The 20,060-nt window shown below is 37.0% G+C and overlaps 1 protein-coding gene across 1 annotated transcript in view; it reads left to right on the top strand.

The window, feature by feature from the left end:
* The window catches only part of ints2 (integrator complex subunit 2), a 154,950-nt gene extending 138,144 nt beyond the window's left edge, over positions 1 to 16,806 (top strand). The window contains exons 22-27 of the mRNA XM_053515907.1: positions 2,872 to 3,110; positions 9,570 to 9,677; positions 9,898 to 10,003; positions 10,136 to 10,312; positions 12,611 to 12,794; positions 16,111 to 16,806. Coding sequence (XP_053371882.1) covers positions 2,872 to 3,110; positions 9,570 to 9,677; positions 9,898 to 10,003; positions 10,136 to 10,312; positions 12,611 to 12,792 — 812 coding nt within the window. The 3' untranslated portion in view covers positions 12,793 to 12,794; positions 16,111 to 16,806. The remainder of the gene's footprint in view (positions 1 to 2,871; positions 3,111 to 9,569; positions 9,678 to 9,897; positions 10,004 to 10,135; positions 10,313 to 12,610; positions 12,795 to 16,110) is intronic.
* Positions 16,807 to 20,060: the final 3,254 nt, after the last annotated feature.

Here is a 20,060-nt window from a genome sequence, read left to right as displayed (position 1 = left end):
ACACACTCCTGAACAAAATCTTAAGACTAGGGAAAACATTCCAAGTATTCACATTTCGTGCTGGTGGGTCATAACCGGGTTGTAACATCTGCTTCAAAATGTCAAAAGAAGAAAAAGGAGCAAGAGACAAAAAAACTGAGATTGGCAATTTATTGAAAACTGCATTTAAACTCAAACGAGCGCAATTTTTATCTCGTCCAATGTTTGGTGCTCCCTTGCAAATTCCAAACCATTCTATTATTGGGTTAATTGACTTATTATGGGTAGGTTTGTGTAATTCAATTCAATAAAAATTTTATTTGTATAGCGATTTCATTGTCATAAAGCAGCTTTACAGAATCGAAAGAAAATTATGGAAATTTGTAAATGAAATGAAAAGGAATTGTAAAAAATGTATGGTTGCAGACACGTCTTGTTTATTGATGAGTGTTGTGCAACCCTGGATGGTCCAGATGGATGGATGGTTGGTGGATGGCCACCATGTCCCAACAAGGCTGCGACATCAACAAGGAGGTGCCGGAGTCATGTTTTGGGCCGAAATCATGAGGAGAGAGCTGGTAGGCCCCTTTAGGGTCCCTGAAGGTGTGAAAATGACTCCTGTAAAGTATATTGACTGACCACTTTCTTCCATGGTACAAAAAGAAGAACTGTGCCTTCCATAGCAAAATCCTCTTTATGCACGACAATGCACCATCTCATGCTGCAATGAATACCTCTGTGTTATTGGCTGTTATGGGAATAAAAGATGAGAAACTCATGGTGTGGCCACCATCCTCCCCTGACCTCAACCCCATTTAAAACCTTTGGAGTGTCCTTAAGCAAAAGATCTATGAGGGTGGGAGGTGGTTCGCATCAAAACAGCAGCTCTGGGAGGGCTATTATGACATCCCGCAAGAAAATCAAGCAGAAACTATACAAAAACTCATAAGTTTAATGGATGCAAGAATTGTGAAGGTGAAATTAAAAAAGGGGTTCTATGTTAAGATGTTACATGCCCTGTTAGGATGTTTTTGATTGAAATAGCTTTTGATTTCAGTAAATATGACCCCCTAAAGCTGCTAATTTAGCAAAAGCCCATTTTCAGTTCTTTACAACCTATAAAATGTTTTAACTCTGTTGTGCATAATAATTTGGAACAATGCATTTTCAGTTTTTTTATTTTTGAAATAAATATTATCATTAGAAGGTTTGTTCAATAAAATTCTAATTATACCCTTATGGTTAAAGACTTGAAAATTATACTGACTGTCATTCGAAATGACTAATTATGAAAATCAGGGTAAGATATAATTTGCATAATAATCTGGAACATTGTGTATAAGAACATGGATAGGGCGGGTTTTATAATCACACACAATTTTTTGATTCACTTTACAAAAGAAAATATTCATTGGATCCTCCTGTATAAAACATATGTTTATTGCCAGGAACTCAATCTGACGTCGCTCCTCACTCACTCCATAGGCGCACTAGGTAGGCGGCCTCCCCTTCTGCAGGTGCGCGAAGGGGAAGGGCTGCTGCAAACTGTCACGGCTGTGACATAATCAACGCTAATAGATTGTGGGTGGGGAGTGAAACTATGAGTCTGACTGGTTTCGCGCTGGAGAATCCGCTGGAGTTGTGCAATGTACGCTACAAATACAGAAGCGTAGTTGAGTGGGGCGAGTAATGCAAAACTGACAGTTTCATGAAGGACAGACCAAGCTGCCACAGCACTTGCACTTCCACGTAGAGCCAGCCTTCGGGATCCTACACTGTAATATCAAAATTATTTAGAAGTAAAAGTTACATGGTGCCCTAAGGGGCAGTTTACGTGTCGCTTCTGAAAAGTGTGTTAAATTTCAGCCATGCCACTTTGTCCTTTTCTCTCCTCTGAACCTTAAAATCTTATATCTCAGCGTATCGGTTGTCAACACTGCCATGAAATTATTGCGTTTAGCCTTAACCCCAGGGATCGCTGTAACAATCTCCAGATTCAAAATGCTCCGAACTGCAAAATACTTTAATTTTTTTTTTTTTTTTTTTATTAAATTTAAAACATTCAACATTTTTAATTAACACAATGTGTATGTTGTATTATTGCATTCATAATTTGAGGAGAGGTGGGTCCAGAATGACTTGCTGTGTGGTCGGAGTCCCTGGTCTAGACTATGGTCCAATCCCACAAAAAAGCTAATGTAGCACAAATTGCTGAAGAAAAAAGTTAATATTGGCTATGATTGAAAGGTTTTAGAACACTCAATGCTTTAGAGCTTGCTGTGTATTGTGCTTAGCAGGCAGAGAGTTGTTGATCTGGCATCTAAAATTCCCTGTCTCAGCTGGACAAACAAGTCTGGTCCATGAAGTCCCCACTTTGCAACATACTGCGCTTATTTTAGCTGTCTAAAACAGTTTATTACAGCTCCCACATTTTTAATGGACCAAAAGAAATTGGAAGTACGGTGAAACATTGGATTGCGTGTAACTTGGTCTGCAAGCATTTGGCAATTTTTTAAAATAAATTTGCCGAGAGTCACGTAATTACAACTGCGCATCTGTATTAAGGCCCCCCATTCCCAGGCGAAAAAGCCTCCCAGTTCTGGCCTGGTCAGCGGGGAAAAAGACAAATGCCCACGGAGATGCAGGAGGCGCTGCCCATGCGGGCTCACTCTGCTCGGCGCCATTGCTCATCAGTCTGTGCTCACATGCCAGCTGGGCACTGCTACCAGACCTGCACGTGCACATACCTTTAAATGTTTTCCTTTCTTTCTCGTCCTCCGGTTTTAAACCCTTTCCTTCCTTATTTTAAAAAAATATTTCCCCGTTTGTGGTGGTGTTCATTCGTCAAACCTGTTACATTACGAACATTATTTTATTTTGTTACCTCATTAGGTTCATGTTCCATGAGAAGTGTTCATTCTGCTGAGGTTCTTACTGAAAGAGAGAAGAGAAAAGCACAAGAGAGAGAAAAGCACTTCTGCACACCCTGCTGGCCACTGAAGCCCAAGGCTAAAAAGGGAACTGAGGGGGGATTACTCAGTGACATCAGGGAAGTACAGTGCCTCATTTGCTCCCTCCTACATCAGATGTTTATTGCAGATCCCAACATCGCCAAACTACTGCACTTCCAGGTAAGGCCACAGATTATAATAGAGGTGTTAACCCTAATAAGGTTTCATGATTTCTGATGTTGATACATGCACCAATCAACCATAGAATCATTGTTGATTACAGTGGGGAAAATAATTGTTTGATCCTCTGCAGATTTTGTTAGTTTGCCTGGCAACTTAAAGTTTCAGCTCCCTCCATGAATTTTGTACAGTATAGAATTAAGGTCTGAAGACTGGCTAGGCCACTCCATGGTATGGACCTTAATGTGCTTCTTCCTTTGTAACCTTGGCATTTGGGTTATTGTCATGGTGGAAGACCCATCTTCAAGAGGTACCCAACCAAATTTGTCAATATTTTTATTCCTCCAAAAATGGCATACATTTTATGCTAAAGAGCTTAATTTTGGTCTCATCTGACCATAGCACCTTCTTCCAATCCTTCTTTGTTTATTGGCAAACTTCACATGGGCCTGTACAATGTGCCCTCTTGAGGGGAGTGGACTTGTAGCACTGAAGGATTTTAATCCATTGCTGCATGGTGTTACCAGTAATTTCTTTAGTGACTGTGGTCCCAGCTGCCTTGAGATCATTCACAAGCTCCTCCTGTGTAGTTCTAGACTGAGCCCTCACTTTTTTCATGATTATCCTTACTCCATTGGATAAAATCTAGCATGGAGCTCCAGACCGAGGGCCATTGATGGTTATTTTGTATTTCTTTAATTTGCAAATAAGATGGAGATTCTGTGGACAGGTGGCTTTTATACATATAAAACGTTGCTGTTAAGAGTACTTTTTTAAAATTAAGCCCTGTTCCACATGAGAACATAGCCAGTCTGTGGAAGCCAGAATGGTTGGTTGGTAGAGGATCAAATACATATTTTATTCACTGAAAGTTCTATAATCCATGTTTCTATTATATAAATAACATTTATATAACATGTTTTTTCATCATTTTGATGTTATTTTGTCTCCGTCCTTTACAATAAACCTATGACAATTTTATAGATCCTTCATTTCTTTAAGTGGGAAAACATACAAAATCTACAGCGGATTGAATAATTGTTTTCCCTATTGTATATATCAGTACACTGGTGACAAGGATCATGGGCACGTAAGGCTCATTTATGCTTGTCGGTACAAAGGTCTCAAACATGATATTAAAAGGTCTGGCTCTGAATTCTATTTAAGGTCAAAGGTCTGGAATAATTGGTCATAATCGAATGACTTTTATTAAACTTGCTTATAACTTGCGAGCAACCTACATTCCTGTTTAACCCAGTGAAGCCCACTGTTGCAGAATTACAACATCACTTTTAACAGTTCTAAAAAAAAGGCCAGCAAATGTTTATTTTTCTTAAAACCACATTTATATATTTAATGGGTCTTATTGGTTGTCCTCACAATGTTTATTGGTTAGAAAAAGGGTTTATAGGTCTGGTCATCTTGCCATGAACTTACTCTACCTACAAACTTTGCATTGAGCGGATCTCCGTTTTTGCATGACTGGATTTGTCAAGATTTAAGTAAGTAAAATTTCTTAAATATTTTTGGTGTGTTTATTACAATGTCTAGAACAGATACATATATAGTTATTTTAGAAAACATTAATTAAATTTGATTCAGAGCTTATTATGTCTATGTAATTCTACAACATTGGGTCAGAGTGGTAGCCTGTTGCATTGTTGGTGTGAATGTGAACCTGTTAGTGCTCTAGGCGGGATGCTTGTGTCTCTTTTAGTATGATAAGTAGAGAACATAACAGGCCACAGTACTGTTTGAATGTAGTGGAATTTGATTAGCATTTGCATTGAAATTGTAATACTTTGATGAATAATACTTAGATCTCCACCCTTGACACATGGTCTACCACCCTGTCTATTATTTGTTTATCTGCTACAATATAAGACCTATATGTGTTATTCACATATTTATTTACATTTTTCCCAAACTTTTTCAGTTTCAGAATGCCACTAGTACAGAAAGGTCATTTATTCAGTGTGCAGGATGTGATTGCTGCAGTCCAAAATGGAGAAAGCGATTTTGAAATGGACTCGGATTACACTGATGCAAGTGACTTAGAGAATGAAGATGCAGGTGAAATGGTCAAACAAAACCACCAACCCACTGACTGCTCAACCAATGATGATGTGGACATCAAGCCCCAACCAAAAAAAAAACACCGTGACCTGTAAAAGGTTTCTGACTTTTCTGGTTCAGAAATAACCACTGATGCTACCGCCCTTCTCACCCCACTGGCGTACTTCCAAAATTTTGTAAACACCAATAATAAGGAAATTGAGAAGATGCTTGGCATGTACCTGAAGATGGGCCTAATGCAAATGTCTGGTGTCTGTACAGTATGTATTGGGAGACAGACACACAGTACACCTGTTTCTGATGTGATATCCAGCAACAGATTCCAATCTCTGTTGACTTCATTACACTTGATAAACAACTTAACTGTGTCAGAGATGGAAAAGAAGGACACACTCTGGAAACATGGCTAAACTGGATGTATGCAAAGACATGATTGCACATTTCCCAGTAAAGACGAAGAGAGGACGCTGCAGACACTGCAATAATGGATGCACAAACACACTGTGTAGCAAGTGCAATGTTTGCCTATGCTTCTCAGATAAAAATAATATATATTTATTAAATTATACTGCTATGGGGCTATGTAAGTAAACAACCCTGAAAATGAATGCCTAAATGTTCTGTATACCTGTTCAGACAAAGTGAGAACAAATACAGAAATTCTGCTCACAACTAGGTCCAACGTTGCAATATTACAACATTTCCCTAAAAACTTAAAAAATTTTAAAAGATTTTTAAAAATCTTTAATTCCTACATCAGAGGCCTTCTAAAACAATATCTGAGAGGTCAAAAAAAAAATTGCTCATGTTTTTCTATATTTGGGTCTATTTTGGGTTAAGGCAGTCTGAGAAAAAATTCATTTAATCCTTGTAAAAAAAATGTCACTGTTTAACTGCAATCGAATGCGTAAACCAAAGCAACTCTAACTTTAAAGCAGCTTGTAAACGAGTTTTAAAAAGATTTAAAATGCTTTGCAATTTAGTGCAAAAGAAATGTTTCTCCAACTTTTAACATAACAAATTTTACAGGTGTTTTTGAAGAAATTTTAACTACAATAGGAAAATAGTCATTGATTTATATGCCTTAAATAAACTAAATAAGCAAAGTATATTTCTTTTGATGCCTGAATAAGTCACGTGATTACAACTGAGCCAATAGTAGTGCACATTTGCCTGTGCACATTTGTCACTCGTATAGCATCCACTCGTATAGCACTTGTACGGTTTATTATAGTACTATAGTGACCACATATGTAAAGCTTTTACACACAGGTGTGTGTGAAAGTCGTCCTACACTGTAGCCCCCCTGCTCCTGCTTCTGCAAAGGAAAAAAAGTTGAAATGGCTGTAGCAGTGCGGGAAATCGATCTGTTTAGAGGAGTAATTCCAGTAGGATGAATTAGTGTGCGCGTGCTCATGCCAAAGTATTTTTTTTCCTTTGTGTCCAAGTGTAGTGACTGACCTTTAGTAACTGTACTGTAACAACAGCCTTCGTGCGGGAGATAAATTTGTTTAGAGACAGATTGTGTGTTTGTTTGAAAAATTTGTACTACATAGTAGACCCTCTGCTCCTGATTCTGCTCTCGTCTAATACCAGTCACGATTCTTTTCAAGGGTAAAGTGCAGGTTAATTTTTCATTTTTACTTAATATTTTGTATAAAATATTTTTGTATTTATATTTTTGGTTTGTGAAATGAATCATTAACGTTTAATTATTTCCTATGGGGGAAATTTACTTTGATATGAGTGCTTTGATATACAAGCACGTTTTCAGAACGAGGCAATCCAAGTTTCCACTGTAATTGGTTCCTTAGCTGTTCCATGTACAGTCTACTTACCTTGGCCAGGTAAAATAATAGGTTATTTATTATTTTGCTTACAAGTAAAACAATAAATGGTCTAGAATTGATTGTGCAGCAAAACCTGTTTAGAGGGAGAAAAAAATAGCTGTGGTCAAATAAATTATTTGATATATAAAAAATTTAATAAAAACACAGTAAATGTAGGAACACCAAAGAGCCTGAAGAACCCAGAAAAAAAAACTTTTGAAGGATCATGATCTGATCCAGATCTTGATCTGCATATCTAGTCAGCAACCAAAAAAAATCCTTCACCAAAGTAAATAAAAGAGGGGTTACTACAAGATGGAAAGAATTATGCCTCAATAATCCAGAGCTTGTATGGGGAAAAAAAGCTTATATGTAGTTCTGGAACAATATCCTATGTTCGGATGACACAAATGTAAACCTTTATTAAAATAATGGAAAAAAGAGGAAAATTAAATTAAAGTATTTGGTGTTGTAACTAACAAAAGCTTTTAAAGTGTTTATCATCTGTTTAGATTTTGCCAATTACTTTAATTAAATTCAATTTCATTTGTGAAGCACTTTTAACAATTGTCATTGTCACAAAGCAGCTTAACTCAATCAAAAGAAATTTATGGAAATTTGTAAATGAAATGATAAGAAAATGTGAAAAATGTGTATGAATCGAAATGATTAAATAGTCCCTGATGAACAGGCCGGGGGCGACGCTGAGATGGCAGTAGAAGGAACCTTGAGCAGAACCATCCTCATTCGGGTGCAAGCACCATTTTAGAATTTAAATGTGTTTGTTGTGCTTCACAAAATATCCGCCAGATGGTGCATGGAAGATCATGCTTTAAAATTCATAATAAAACGGCTGGGAAAACTAAATCTGCAATAGGTGATCACAAGAACTGTGAGCAGAAATCTTAGAACCACACGGGGGAACCTAGTGAATGACCTACAGAGAGCTGGGACCAAAGTAACAAAGACTACTTTGTAACACATTGCACCCCCAGAGACTTAAATCCTGAAGTGCCAGACGTGTCCCCCTGCTTAAGCCAGTACATGTCCAGGCCCATCTGAAGTTTGCCAAAGAGCATTTGGATGATCTAGAAGAGGATTGGGAGAATGTCATATGGTCAGATAAAACCAAAATAGAATTTTTTGGTAAAAACTCAAACTGTCGTGTTCGAAGAAGAAAGCAGAACGGATGCTGAGTTGCATCCAAAGAACATCATACTTACTGTGAAGCATGTGGGTGAAATCATCATGCGTTGATCTGCAAAGGGACCGGGATGACTGATCCGTGTAATGGGAAGAATAAATGGGGCCATGTATCATGAGATTTTGAGTGAAAACCTCATTCCATCAGCAAGGGCTTTGAAGATGAAACGTGGCTGGGTCTTTCAGCATGACAGTAATCCCAAACACACTGCCCGCGCAATGAAGGAGTGGCTTCGTAAGAAGCATTTCAAGATCCTGGAGTGGCCTTGCCAGAAAATCTTTGGAAGGAGTTGAAAGTCTGTGTTGCCCAGCGACCGAGGTTATCTGCATAGAGGAATGGGCCAAAATTCCAAACAGTGTGTGAAAACCTTTTAAAGACTTACAGAAAACGTTTGACATTTGTCATTACCAACAAAGGGTATACAACAAAGTATAGGGATGAAATTTTGTTATTAACCAAATACTTATTTTCAACTATAATTTGCAAATAAATTCTTTAAAATCCCACAATGTAATTTTTTTTCTTATTTTGTCTCTCATACATACAGTTTTTAAGTGGGAGAGCTTGCACAATTAGTGGCTGAATAAATACTTTTTTGCCCCACTGTAGGTGTAAACAGCTGACACATTAATACAAGTCATGGAAAGCCAGGTTTCACCTGAGTCAGGTGTCAGTAGGTCTTACATATTCTTGAAAAGTCATGGATTATTCAGTGAAACAGTCTCCACTAAAAAAAGTGTTATAATTTATATGCTTTACCATGGGCATATTCAAGACCAGGGCACACAAACACGATTAACGCACTCATCCATCCAAAAATTTTGTTTTAATGTTATGGTTTCTGTCATTTTTTTGTATATATATAATATATTTGTGTACTGACTGGGCCGGCCCACATTGGCCAGTGGCCCACCGGGGGAAAACTCCGAGTGCTCGAGATGGTCAGTCCGCCACTGCCCAAGAATTTCATGAGCTCAGTTCTGAGTTCAAAACAATCTACCAGGTTTGTTTATTCTCCAGAGAAAGCATTATAATAGCCGACTGTTGGGAGTGGCGTAACACACTCGGAGGACTGCGCTATTCGCTCCTACCCCTTGCGCAAGCTCACAGATGCCCCTGATTGGCTGTAGAGCCGTGAATAATGTGGGAGCATGAAGTACCTCTAATCCCTCCCCTCTGAGAGAGCTCTCTCTAGTCCTCCAGCTGCGAGAGTTTACAGCACCACTGCATCTTTTTCAATTATTGGATGATAGGGCGAGCACTTTACCACTGCGCCACTCGGAGGCCCATCATTTCATTTTAATAAAATTATGAAAATTTTCATATTTAACATTTGGTATTTCTTTGCAGGGTTATCCTCAGGATCTGCTACCCCTGACTGTTGCTGGCATTCCTTCCATGCACATCTGTTTAGACTTTATTCCCGAGCTCTTGGCACAACCTCAGCTTGAGAAACAGGTAGACGGGCACATTTATCTGTTTTTATGTGGAATCTGTTGTTCTGTTAATTTGTAGAGCCTTTGTTCTGTGTGTGACAGAACAAAATTTTGTTAATAAACTACTTGAAAGCATATATATTACAGGTACTATATGAAATGAGGAGACTGCGCTGACATCATTTGAAATATAAGACCTGGTTTTCTTTCTCTTAATAATTATGTGATATTCTTGCTCTCAGATTTTTGCAATCCAGCTTCTGTCTCACCTTTGCACACAGTATGCTCTGCCTAAATCCCTTACTGTGGCACGCCTGGCTATCAGTGTGATGAATACCCTGCTCACAAGTAAGCAGGCATTTGTTGATTTATTTATTTATTTCATGGTAGTATGTTATTGCTGCCTTTAAATGGTCTTTGTTTTACATTGCAACAGTCTCTTAATATATTCCTCTGAAATGGTATTTTTCTTATACACAGTCCTAACACGTACCAAGCGCTTTACTTTCTTCATGCCCACCTTACCATGTTTGGTGTCCGTTTGCTGGGCTTTTCCTCCACTCTACGATGATGTGGCATCCTTGCTGGTGCAACTGGGCCAAGTTTGTGCTGCTGATGTCGCTGCTAAAGCCCGGGACATAGACCCATTTATTGCCAGTAGGTTTACAATGAATGCATTATTTTCTTTGAATTCTGCTGTATGTAAAAAAAAAAATTGAGTTAAATTAAAAATAGGAGATTAACGATTGTAATTCAGAGCATGTTATGTAAAATGTACATATAATGACTTCATAGGTTATTACGGATCTCTCCGTAGAGATACTTAGACCAGTAGGGTAACACATCTTAGAACTGTTTACTGTATACTGTAAGTAAGCTTATTGTCTATGGCCTTACTGTTCCTGTTCTCTCTCACTCATGGAATTTTATATCACCCTTTCTTGCAAAACATGCTCTAGATCTTTTATTGGCAGCTGCACAACCATTTTGATGCCATCAGTCTGTTAGGGCATCGTCTCTGCATAGCTGTATTTAAATAATTTCAACAATTTTGATAATACATACATACTGATATGGGCCCTGACCAATTCAGTTTAAATTATCAGTCATCTTTACAAGTTATTTCTTTCACTATCATGATGGAATGTTTTTTTAATTTTTTTATTAGGTTTTTATGCAGCTTGTGTGGCATAATAGATTGGTATTTGGAATTGTCCCCGATTTCCTTTGTTTTGACTAAACTACCACACCTGAAAAGTAACTTAATATAGGTTTATGCACTGGAACAGTTTTTAAGTGGACATTGTGAGAATGCTAATGTTACTGTATTTGTAGTTATACAGTGTGTGTGTGTGTATATATGTATATATATATATATATATATATATATATATATATATATATATATATACACACACACACCACACACTCATCTAAAGGTAGGAACACCATACCAATACAGTGTTTGACCCCCTTTCGCCTTCAGAACTGTCTTAATTCTACATGGCATTGATTTAACAAGGTGCTGAAAGCATTCTTTAAAAAATGTTGGCCCATATTGATAGGATAACACATCCAGGGCACGAAGCTCCCGTTCCACCACATCCCAAAGATGCTCTATTGGGTTGAGATCTGGTGACTCTGGGAACCATTTTAGTACAGTGAACTTATTGTCATGTTCAAGAAACCAATGTAAAATGATTCGAGCTTTGTGACATGGTGCATTATCCTGCTGGAAGTAGCGATCAGAGGGATGGACATGGTCAGAAACAATGCTCAGGTAGCCTGTGGCACTTAAACGATGCCCAATTGCCACTAAGGGGCCTAAATTGTACCAAGAAAACATCCCCCACACCATTACACCACCAGCAGCCTGCGCAGTGGTAACAAGGCATGATGGATCCATGTTCTCATTCTGTTTACGCCAAATTCTGACTCCACCATTTGAATGTCTCAACAGAAATGGAGACTCATCAGACCAGGCAACATTTTTCCAGTCTTCAACTGTCAAATTTTTGTGAGCTTGTGCAAATTGTAACCTCATTTTTCCATTTGTAGTGGAGATGAGTGGTATCCGGTGGGGTCTTCTGCTGTTGTAGCCCATCCGCCTCAAGGTTGTGCGTGTTGTGGCTTCACAAATGCTTTGCTGCATACCTCGGTTGTAACGAGTGGTTATTTCAGTCAAAGTTGCTCGTCTATCAGCTTGAATCAGTCGGCACATACTCCTCTGACCTCTAGCATCAACAAGGCTTTTTTTTGCCCACAGGACTGCCGCATACTGGATGTTTTTCCCTTTTCACACCATTCTTTGTAAACCCTAGAAATAGATGTGTGAAAATCCAGTAACTGAGCAGATTGTGAAATACTCAGACCGGCCCGTCTGGCACCAACAACCATGCCACGCTCAAAATTGCTTAAATCACCTTTCTTTCCCATTCTGACATTCAGTTTGGAGTTCAGGAGATTGTCTTGACCAGGACCACACCCCTAAATGCATTGAAGCAACTGCCATGTGATTGGTTGATTAGATAATTGCATTAATGAGAAATTGGACAGGTGTTCCTAATAATCCTTTAGGTGAGTGTGTGTATGTATGTATGTGTGTGTGTGTATGTATGTATGTATGTATGTATATTATAATTATAATCATATGAAGTATAATACCATCCCAAACTATTTTTTTATTAACAGAAATGTGAGATAAATCTGCATTTTTTTCAGTAGTATGTTTGCCACTATTAAGATTCTTATTTAAAAATGAAATCTGTTTTCAATTTAGATCATGTATTTAGAATAATATAATTGCATGAATTTTATTATTGTACATTTTGTAGTAATATGATCAAGACTTATTTGCTATCTCCGCACATATGGTTCCTCCTTGTGGAGGAGATTTTTAAATAAACCCAATGATGCATTTCAGGTGGGTTGATACTTGAATATATTTTTCCTTAGGGCTACAGTATCTGAGGCAGAGGTCACAGAATTCACTGGATCCATCTGTGGGATTGTTTAGAGTGGCTGTGTCTGAGATATTTGCTGATGATCTGTGTGGAGCTGATCCAGATGTCCAGCTGTGTTACTGTATAGAAGCGACCTTCATGAGCATCATTACTACCAGTACCGAAGGATTGTAAAAGTAAGCCAAAAATAGAAATAGATAAGGAATTTTTCTTTAATATTACATAGCTGACAAAGTATTATGTTTACAAGCCACATTTTACAGCTACTAAACATACAATAATAATTATTGCTCACAGTGTAGTGTTATATGTAATCCAAATTAGTTATATGAAATATATAATTATATAAAACCTAATAGGCATTGGTCTTTGATTTCTTTTCATCTCCCAAAAGTCCCATTTAGTTCATGTTTTGACTATACAGGAATTGCTTTATATGAAAAGTAGCTTAATTGTAATTTTTTTTTTATTACTGTCATAGAAATGTGTTTAATGATAGAGATAGATAAAAAAAAAAATTAACTCAGAATTTAGATGATCTATTTAAAATATACACTGCAAAAGAATCACTTCCTGGAGGGGACCCTTTTTTGGCATTTTAATGATTATATCAAGGATTAAAGAATAGATTGTCTCATAACTCTTTTCAGCACAACCTAGGTAATATGATGTAATATATTTTATTTTATTTTAACCAATATATAACACAGAAAAACTGTCAAATCTGATAGGCTTAAGAAAATTCACACACGCGCACACACATTAAACCATATTTAAAGATTAAATAATAATTATAATAATAAAAAAAAAAACACTGTGTAATATAAACTAACCAAGAAATAACATATATCTCAGATATTTATTTTATTAGGCTTTTTTTTTTTTAATAAATCATTGTTAAACACACACATACACTAAACATACGATAGTTGTAAACGATGGGACTACTGATTAAAAGGGCCCAGGTTCAAACGACAGCACCACCAAGCTACCATTGGGCCCTCGAGCAAGGCCCTTACCTTCAGCTGCTTAATGAGATTAAAAAAAGAAGACACTCTGGGTAAGGACATCTGCAAAATGGCATAAACATAAATAGATAACCTCAATCCTGCCAAGTGTACAAGCCTATGGGGCTGGTGTTATGATCTGTGTTTATTACTTCTGGTCAGATCTAGGTTCAGCAATGTTATGTGCCTAAAAAATAAGGTTAACTAACTACCTAACTATACTGAATGTCCAGATTTTTTCCATCAATGGATTTTTTTTTCTTTCCTTATGGCAAGGGCATATTCCAAGATAAAAATGCCAGGATTCATCTTGGTCAAATTGTGAAAGAATGGTTTAAGGAGCATGCGACATAATTTTTACACATGAATTGGCGCTACAGAGTCCAGACCTTAACCCCATTATGAATCTTGTAATGTGCTGGAGAAAGAGCTTTGTGCAGCAGTCTGACTCTCCCATCATTAATACAAGATTGTAAAGATAAATAAATGCAAACCTGGTCTGAAGTAAATGTTGTGAAATCGTATAAGCTAATTGAAACGATGCCACGGCCAAAAGGGGTTCCAAAAAAATATTAGTTTAACTTTTTTTTTGGCTGGGCAGTGTATAATTGCATCATTGCACATTCTTTAGTAGTGGGATCAACATTGCCCTTAACTTGTGTCTTAGTGTCATATACAAAAATATTGGTTTTACCACTGCATCTCACGGCGACAGAATTTGGCTTTTACTGCTGAGTGGTGCTATATAACTATACACCGACGCCTTAGGCTTTAGTTCATTCTCTCAAGGATTAATTAGCCGCAGCTCCTGTAGAGCTGCACGTAGTAGCAGATAAAATTAAGTGAAACATTGTAGTTCATAATCACAGTACTAAAATTACAGTAAAAATTTTGAATTTTCGTTTCTTGTTTTCATTAAATAAAAAAAAAAAGTAAATGTTAACACAGTAAGCCTTTATATTTTATCATGTTTAACACTCGCGTAGCCAGAAAACTCTGGGTGTGCATCAAAAAAAAGTGTTGTTGTCAAATTAATGTGCAAAAACTATATAATAAAACTATCTAAGCCACATAGACTTTATAGGACTTTATGTTTATTTAAATGCACTTACAATGATGACAAAATGTTATGATTTTGTAAAATAATAAAAGCAAACAGGGTGCGCTTTTCTTTATTGATTTTGGTGAACTTGAACGCGATTTTTTTAGCGGCAATTTTTAAATAGACGCTATCTTTAATAACCGATAAAGATTTTGAGCTGTACACACATGCATTTTTAAAACTACACTTTGTGACACAATAAAAGTGATATTTCAAACATTTTGCAGGCTGCCGTTAGGAGAAGCCAGAGAATAAAGAATAAACCAGGTGTTTACAGAACCCAGAATTTTTTTGAGTGAATTTTTTTAAATTATTCTAATGTACTATTCTGAAAGTCTATTTTTACAGTTATTTCCTTATTTAAAGTTTGATGTCTTTAAATGTAACATTTAAAAAAAACAATAACCAGATACAGAGATAAGCTATAAAACAGTTCATTCATTGTACAAATAAAATTGTTAGCTAGTAAACTTAATCATCTGTCTAAACAATATTTTACCAATGTTTTCTTTTAACTTATTATTGTACAGTAAATGTCAATAGCTCTGGTTCTTATTTTTTATGTTTGCTGTATAAAGTACTTGGATGTGGAAATTACTATCACTGTAATATTTCTTCGATACAATATATGACTGTAAAGTTTTTCTAAAGTTGCGTAGTAGAAGAGGCGAGTTGCTTGGTTTGTCCGCTGTGCTTCAGTAAGCTTTTCCTGCGCCAGAAAAAACTCAGTCAAATACACACACACACGTTGTCTGTCAGAAAGGTCTCTGTTTATTAACAGCTAAAGATGGAGTTTATATATGTTTGACCAAACGTCTGTGCCATAGACATATGTTACTACAAAGAACATGAACCATTGTAAATGTCCTGGTGAGATCCTGAAGAATCAAAGGAGAGGAAGACAGAGAGGTGTCCGTCCAGAGACAGATCACAAGATGTTGGCTCAAATTAGGGGGAGAGGGGGAAGGAGACGGGGGGGGGGGGGGGGGAGGGGGGGGGGGAGGTGAGCATAGGAGCGTTTACACCTTTAAGAACAGATGCAAGAGGAGACAGGAAGATAGCAGCAGGAAAGATTTAACACGTTAATATCAGATCTATGAGGAAGGAGTAGAAATAACTCCTTTATATATAAAATAATTCTTAGCCTTAACCTTAGCTCTAATTATATTTGAAAACTGTTTATTAAAATGTAACTTTGCACAACCTGCGGCTGATTTATTTTGGCCACTGTAATTTGGTCGCAGGGCGGTGAGCACAGCTGTAATAGGCATTCCCGTTGACGACCTACTGTATGGGTCGTCCTTCTGTAGGATATTTTAAAATAAAGCCAGTGGTGGATTGCAGGTTGATTAATAGATAGTCATCTTTTTTTGTTTTCCTTAGGGCTACAGTATTTGAGGGAAAGGTCACAGAATTCATTGGAGCCACATATTGGACTGTTCAAAGTGTGTGTGCGCCTACGAGATTTGCTGAAGAACTGTGTGGAGTTAACAAGGATGTCCAGCTGTGTTATTGTATACAATGATCTTCATGGACAAACCTAGCAGTACCCAAGGATTCTGGTAAAAATAAGACAAAGTTAAAAAGACCAAAGATTTTTCCCTTTTTAATATTGCATGCAATATAATGTTGACATGTCAAAAACATCTTGCAGCTACAAAACATAAAATCATAATTATTACAAATATACATATACAGTCTTAAAGGACATTAGTAAAAAACTAGTTATATTAAGGACCATTTCTTATTTCAGGACCATTAGTTATATGGTTCTTAATTTTTTTTTTCTTTTTTAGTACAATTTTTTAGTACAGTGCATATGAGCCAATTTGTTTGTCTTTTGTACAGGAATTGCCTTTATTAGAGCATAACAAACCACTTCTCTGAAAAGTAGCTTTGCCATAAATAGCTACCATTCACTGATGGTATAGTGTTATTGGTTTGTTTTCTGGACTACAAATATATATATTTTTATGCTTCATATTATTTTCTGCTGCCTTTGATTTGAAATGTAAATAAAACAATTTATTTGTGTGATTGTGATAATTTTGAAGCTAAATAAATTTTGGAATTTAAAAACTTTTTTCTTTCTTCTTCTTTAAACCAGGAAAATGTAATTAATCAATGGTGTGCGTGCGTGCGTGTGTGTGTGTGTGTGAGAGAGAGAGAGAGAGAGAAAGATGGCTCCATTCAGGTTCACCATCTCAAATAACTTTACCAAACCCTGACAGTTTGGTGTAACCTGTTCAGTTAGAGCTCACGATATTGCAGTCATGTGGACTGCACACTCAGTGTCTTTTAATCATCCAAACCAAGCATTTTATTTAAACAGCCTGCAACACTACTCATCCTGCAGTGTAACAGCTGCTCTTCCTGATAGCAGTTTCATCTGCTATGCAGAATTTTAGGAACATGGGTTTTGCAGCCCGGGAGTTTGATTTCGCATGGCCGTAATTTGATGGGCCACATTTGAACTGACACAACGTGTTTCTCAATCAATAATTCCTTAATTTATGTTTATGTTCAGCAAATGTTAATTTTTAAATTTAAAGAAGTTACTAAACGTTTCTACCTAATAAAAAATCTAGTTGACATGACTCAGCTTTCAGTTAGTTACAATTAATTAATTAAAAACCGTAGACTTACAAGATACACAACATCTTATAGTGCACCTCTAATTGGATCTGTGCTAGTTCATGCGTTATCCTTTCTTTTCCTTGGAAATTTCAGCCATTTGTGTAGATCCACCTTTGCCAAGCTTAGGTTTGTAACCTATTGATGTTCTGCCTAGTACCAAGACTTTGGTATGGGTCTTCACTGAAATGTTACATTGGTATTTTAATGCTTCAATGTATTAATGAGAATTGAGAGCCTTACTGATGATGTGTGAAGTGTCACTTTTGGAACCTCACCTGATCGATTCTGTGATTGTGCTGAAACTTACTGTAATATTTACATTTTTTGAAATTTTGGGGTTTCATTAGCTGTAAGCCATTAAAATAAAAAAAAAAGAAACACTTGAACTATATCTTTTGTTTTTACTTTTCACTTTTTTAATTGAATTACTTAAATACATTTTCAATGATATCCTTATTTATTGAGATGCAGGTGATTTTTTTTTATTCGTTTTTAATTCCTAATTAATCCATTTAACACAGTTGGCTGGAAATCTTCAGTGCTTTAAGGGTTCATCTTACTATCACACTTAATGTGGGTAGTGTGGCTGTTGACCGAAAAAGTGACTAAAATCATTTTACTAATGAAAATAGAATCGGTATCATCAATTAAAAGAACCAAAATTGTGTGGTAAGAAAATAATTTGTTTTAAGAAGGAAAGGGCATTAATTAATGTAATAAGTGAGTACAGTGCTAAGATATGTTTAGACTTGTAGCAAGCACCTCTGTCTCCGGTTTCGTTCCATATTTGAATCAAAGCCCAGCTGAAAAGGTTAAAGACAAATTCACAAATGAACATTAAACCTTTGTAGTAGTGCTCTCACATTAATTACGGCTCTACAGCCAAGCAGCAACGTGTGTAAGCAGAAGGAGCGGATAGCGCTGTCCTTAGTGTAAGTGTGTTACGCCACCCACAACAATGTGTGAGCGAGCAGTTCAAAAACATGCGGTCGGCTGGCGTCACGTGGTTTGGAGGAAGCACGTGATAGTCTCCAGCCCTCCCAACTGAGTGGTAGTAGTAGCCTTAATGTAGGAGCACCCTAGTGACGGAGGAATTAGATAAGACTAAATTAGGGAGAAAAAAAACGTTAAAACTTTGTTCATTAATGACAATGAGGACATAGGGAAAACTCTCTTACTCAACCAGATGCTACAAGAGCGATTCATCAAGTGATCACAGCTCCAATGGTGAAAGTGGCAGGTGCGTATAGCTCAGCGATGCACGGTTACTGACAGGACAATACAGTTAAACTTTGGATTGTGACCATAATTCATTCTGGAAACTTGCTTGTACAGTGGAACCTTGTATTGCGAGTAATGCGGTTTGCGAGCGTTTCACAAGACAACAAAGATACCGAGTATCATGTATTCACGCATGTGCTTCTTGTTTTGACAGCAAGTGTGACGTGATCACAACTGAGCCTTTGCTTTTTCTCTCTTGCATTGCAGAATTGTGGGTGTTCGTCTTTCCTGCTTGGAGAGTGCAACATCTTTTATTTTGTGTTTGTATGCGCATACAGCACGCATGTATGGTTTATTATAACACACGTGTGTGCGCGTGTAAAGCAAAAGAAATTCTCGTTAGAGAGGTTAAAGATCCATTTTCTTTCTCCCTCTCTGTATCAGCCTGCACTTTGTCATTGGACACAAAACATATGTTACTACAAAGAACATGAACCATTGTAAATGTCCTGGTGAGATCCTGAAGAATCCGTCCTGAAGGTGTCCGTCCAGAGACGGATCACAAGATGTTGGCTCGAGTTAGGGGGAGGTGTGGAAGGGGACAGAGCGGGGGAGAGAGAGACATAGAGAGAATGGGAAGGTGAGCGTGGGAGCGTTCACACCTTTAAGAACAGATGCAAGAGGAGACAGGTTAGATAGCAGCAGGAAAGATTTAACATGTTAATATTAGATCTATGAGGAAGAGAGTAGAAATAACTCCTTTTATATATAAAATAATTCTAACAATGACCTTAGCTCTAATTATATTTGAAAACTGTTGAATTAAAATGTAACTTTGTGCCACCTGGCGGTCATTTCATAAATGACATGAAATGCGGCTGATTTATTTTGGCCACTGCAATTTGGCCGCAGGGCGATGAGCACAGCGGTAATAGGCATGTGTGCCCCTTTACACACCTCCTCCTAGGGCAGGGCAATATAGCAAAAAATATTTATCACGATATATATTGGAAAATTTGCGATAACGATATAACTGACGATATGATTGACACGAGACAAAATATTTTACAATTCCAAAACTTTATTAGTGCAAAAAAACATCAATTTATTTTTAATTAAACAAGCAGCTGTTTGTATGTGCATTAAAGCTATATAAAATTTTAACAGTGCAAATGCAAATTCCTTGCTGAAAATTTAACCAAATGGCATTTCCAGAATTTCACCTCATATCATACTGTGTATGTGACAAATAAAATTTGAATTTGAAATGGGCTGACATATCCTGAGCATAACCATGTATAATATCCACAAAACTTAAAAACAGTTGCTTTGCAACATAAAACTGCAGTGTGCCACATAAATAAGTCAAATAATAAAATTGCACCAACTCTTGAGTAAAAACAAAACGAGCAAACAAAGAACATGGATAAATTATGCTACTGCTCATGGAGGTTTTCTACATTTCAAGTTTTAAG

This window comes from Clarias gariepinus, chromosome 17 (assembly GCF_024256425.1).
Source record: "Clarias gariepinus isolate MV-2021 ecotype Netherlands chromosome 17, CGAR_prim_01v2, whole genome shotgun sequence".
In the NCBI taxonomy this organism is placed as follows: Eukaryota; Metazoa; Chordata; class Actinopteri; order Siluriformes; family Clariidae; genus Clarias; species Clarias gariepinus.
The sequence above is the reverse complement of the archived record's forward strand: the minus strand, read 5'-3'. Positions and strand labels throughout refer to the sequence as shown.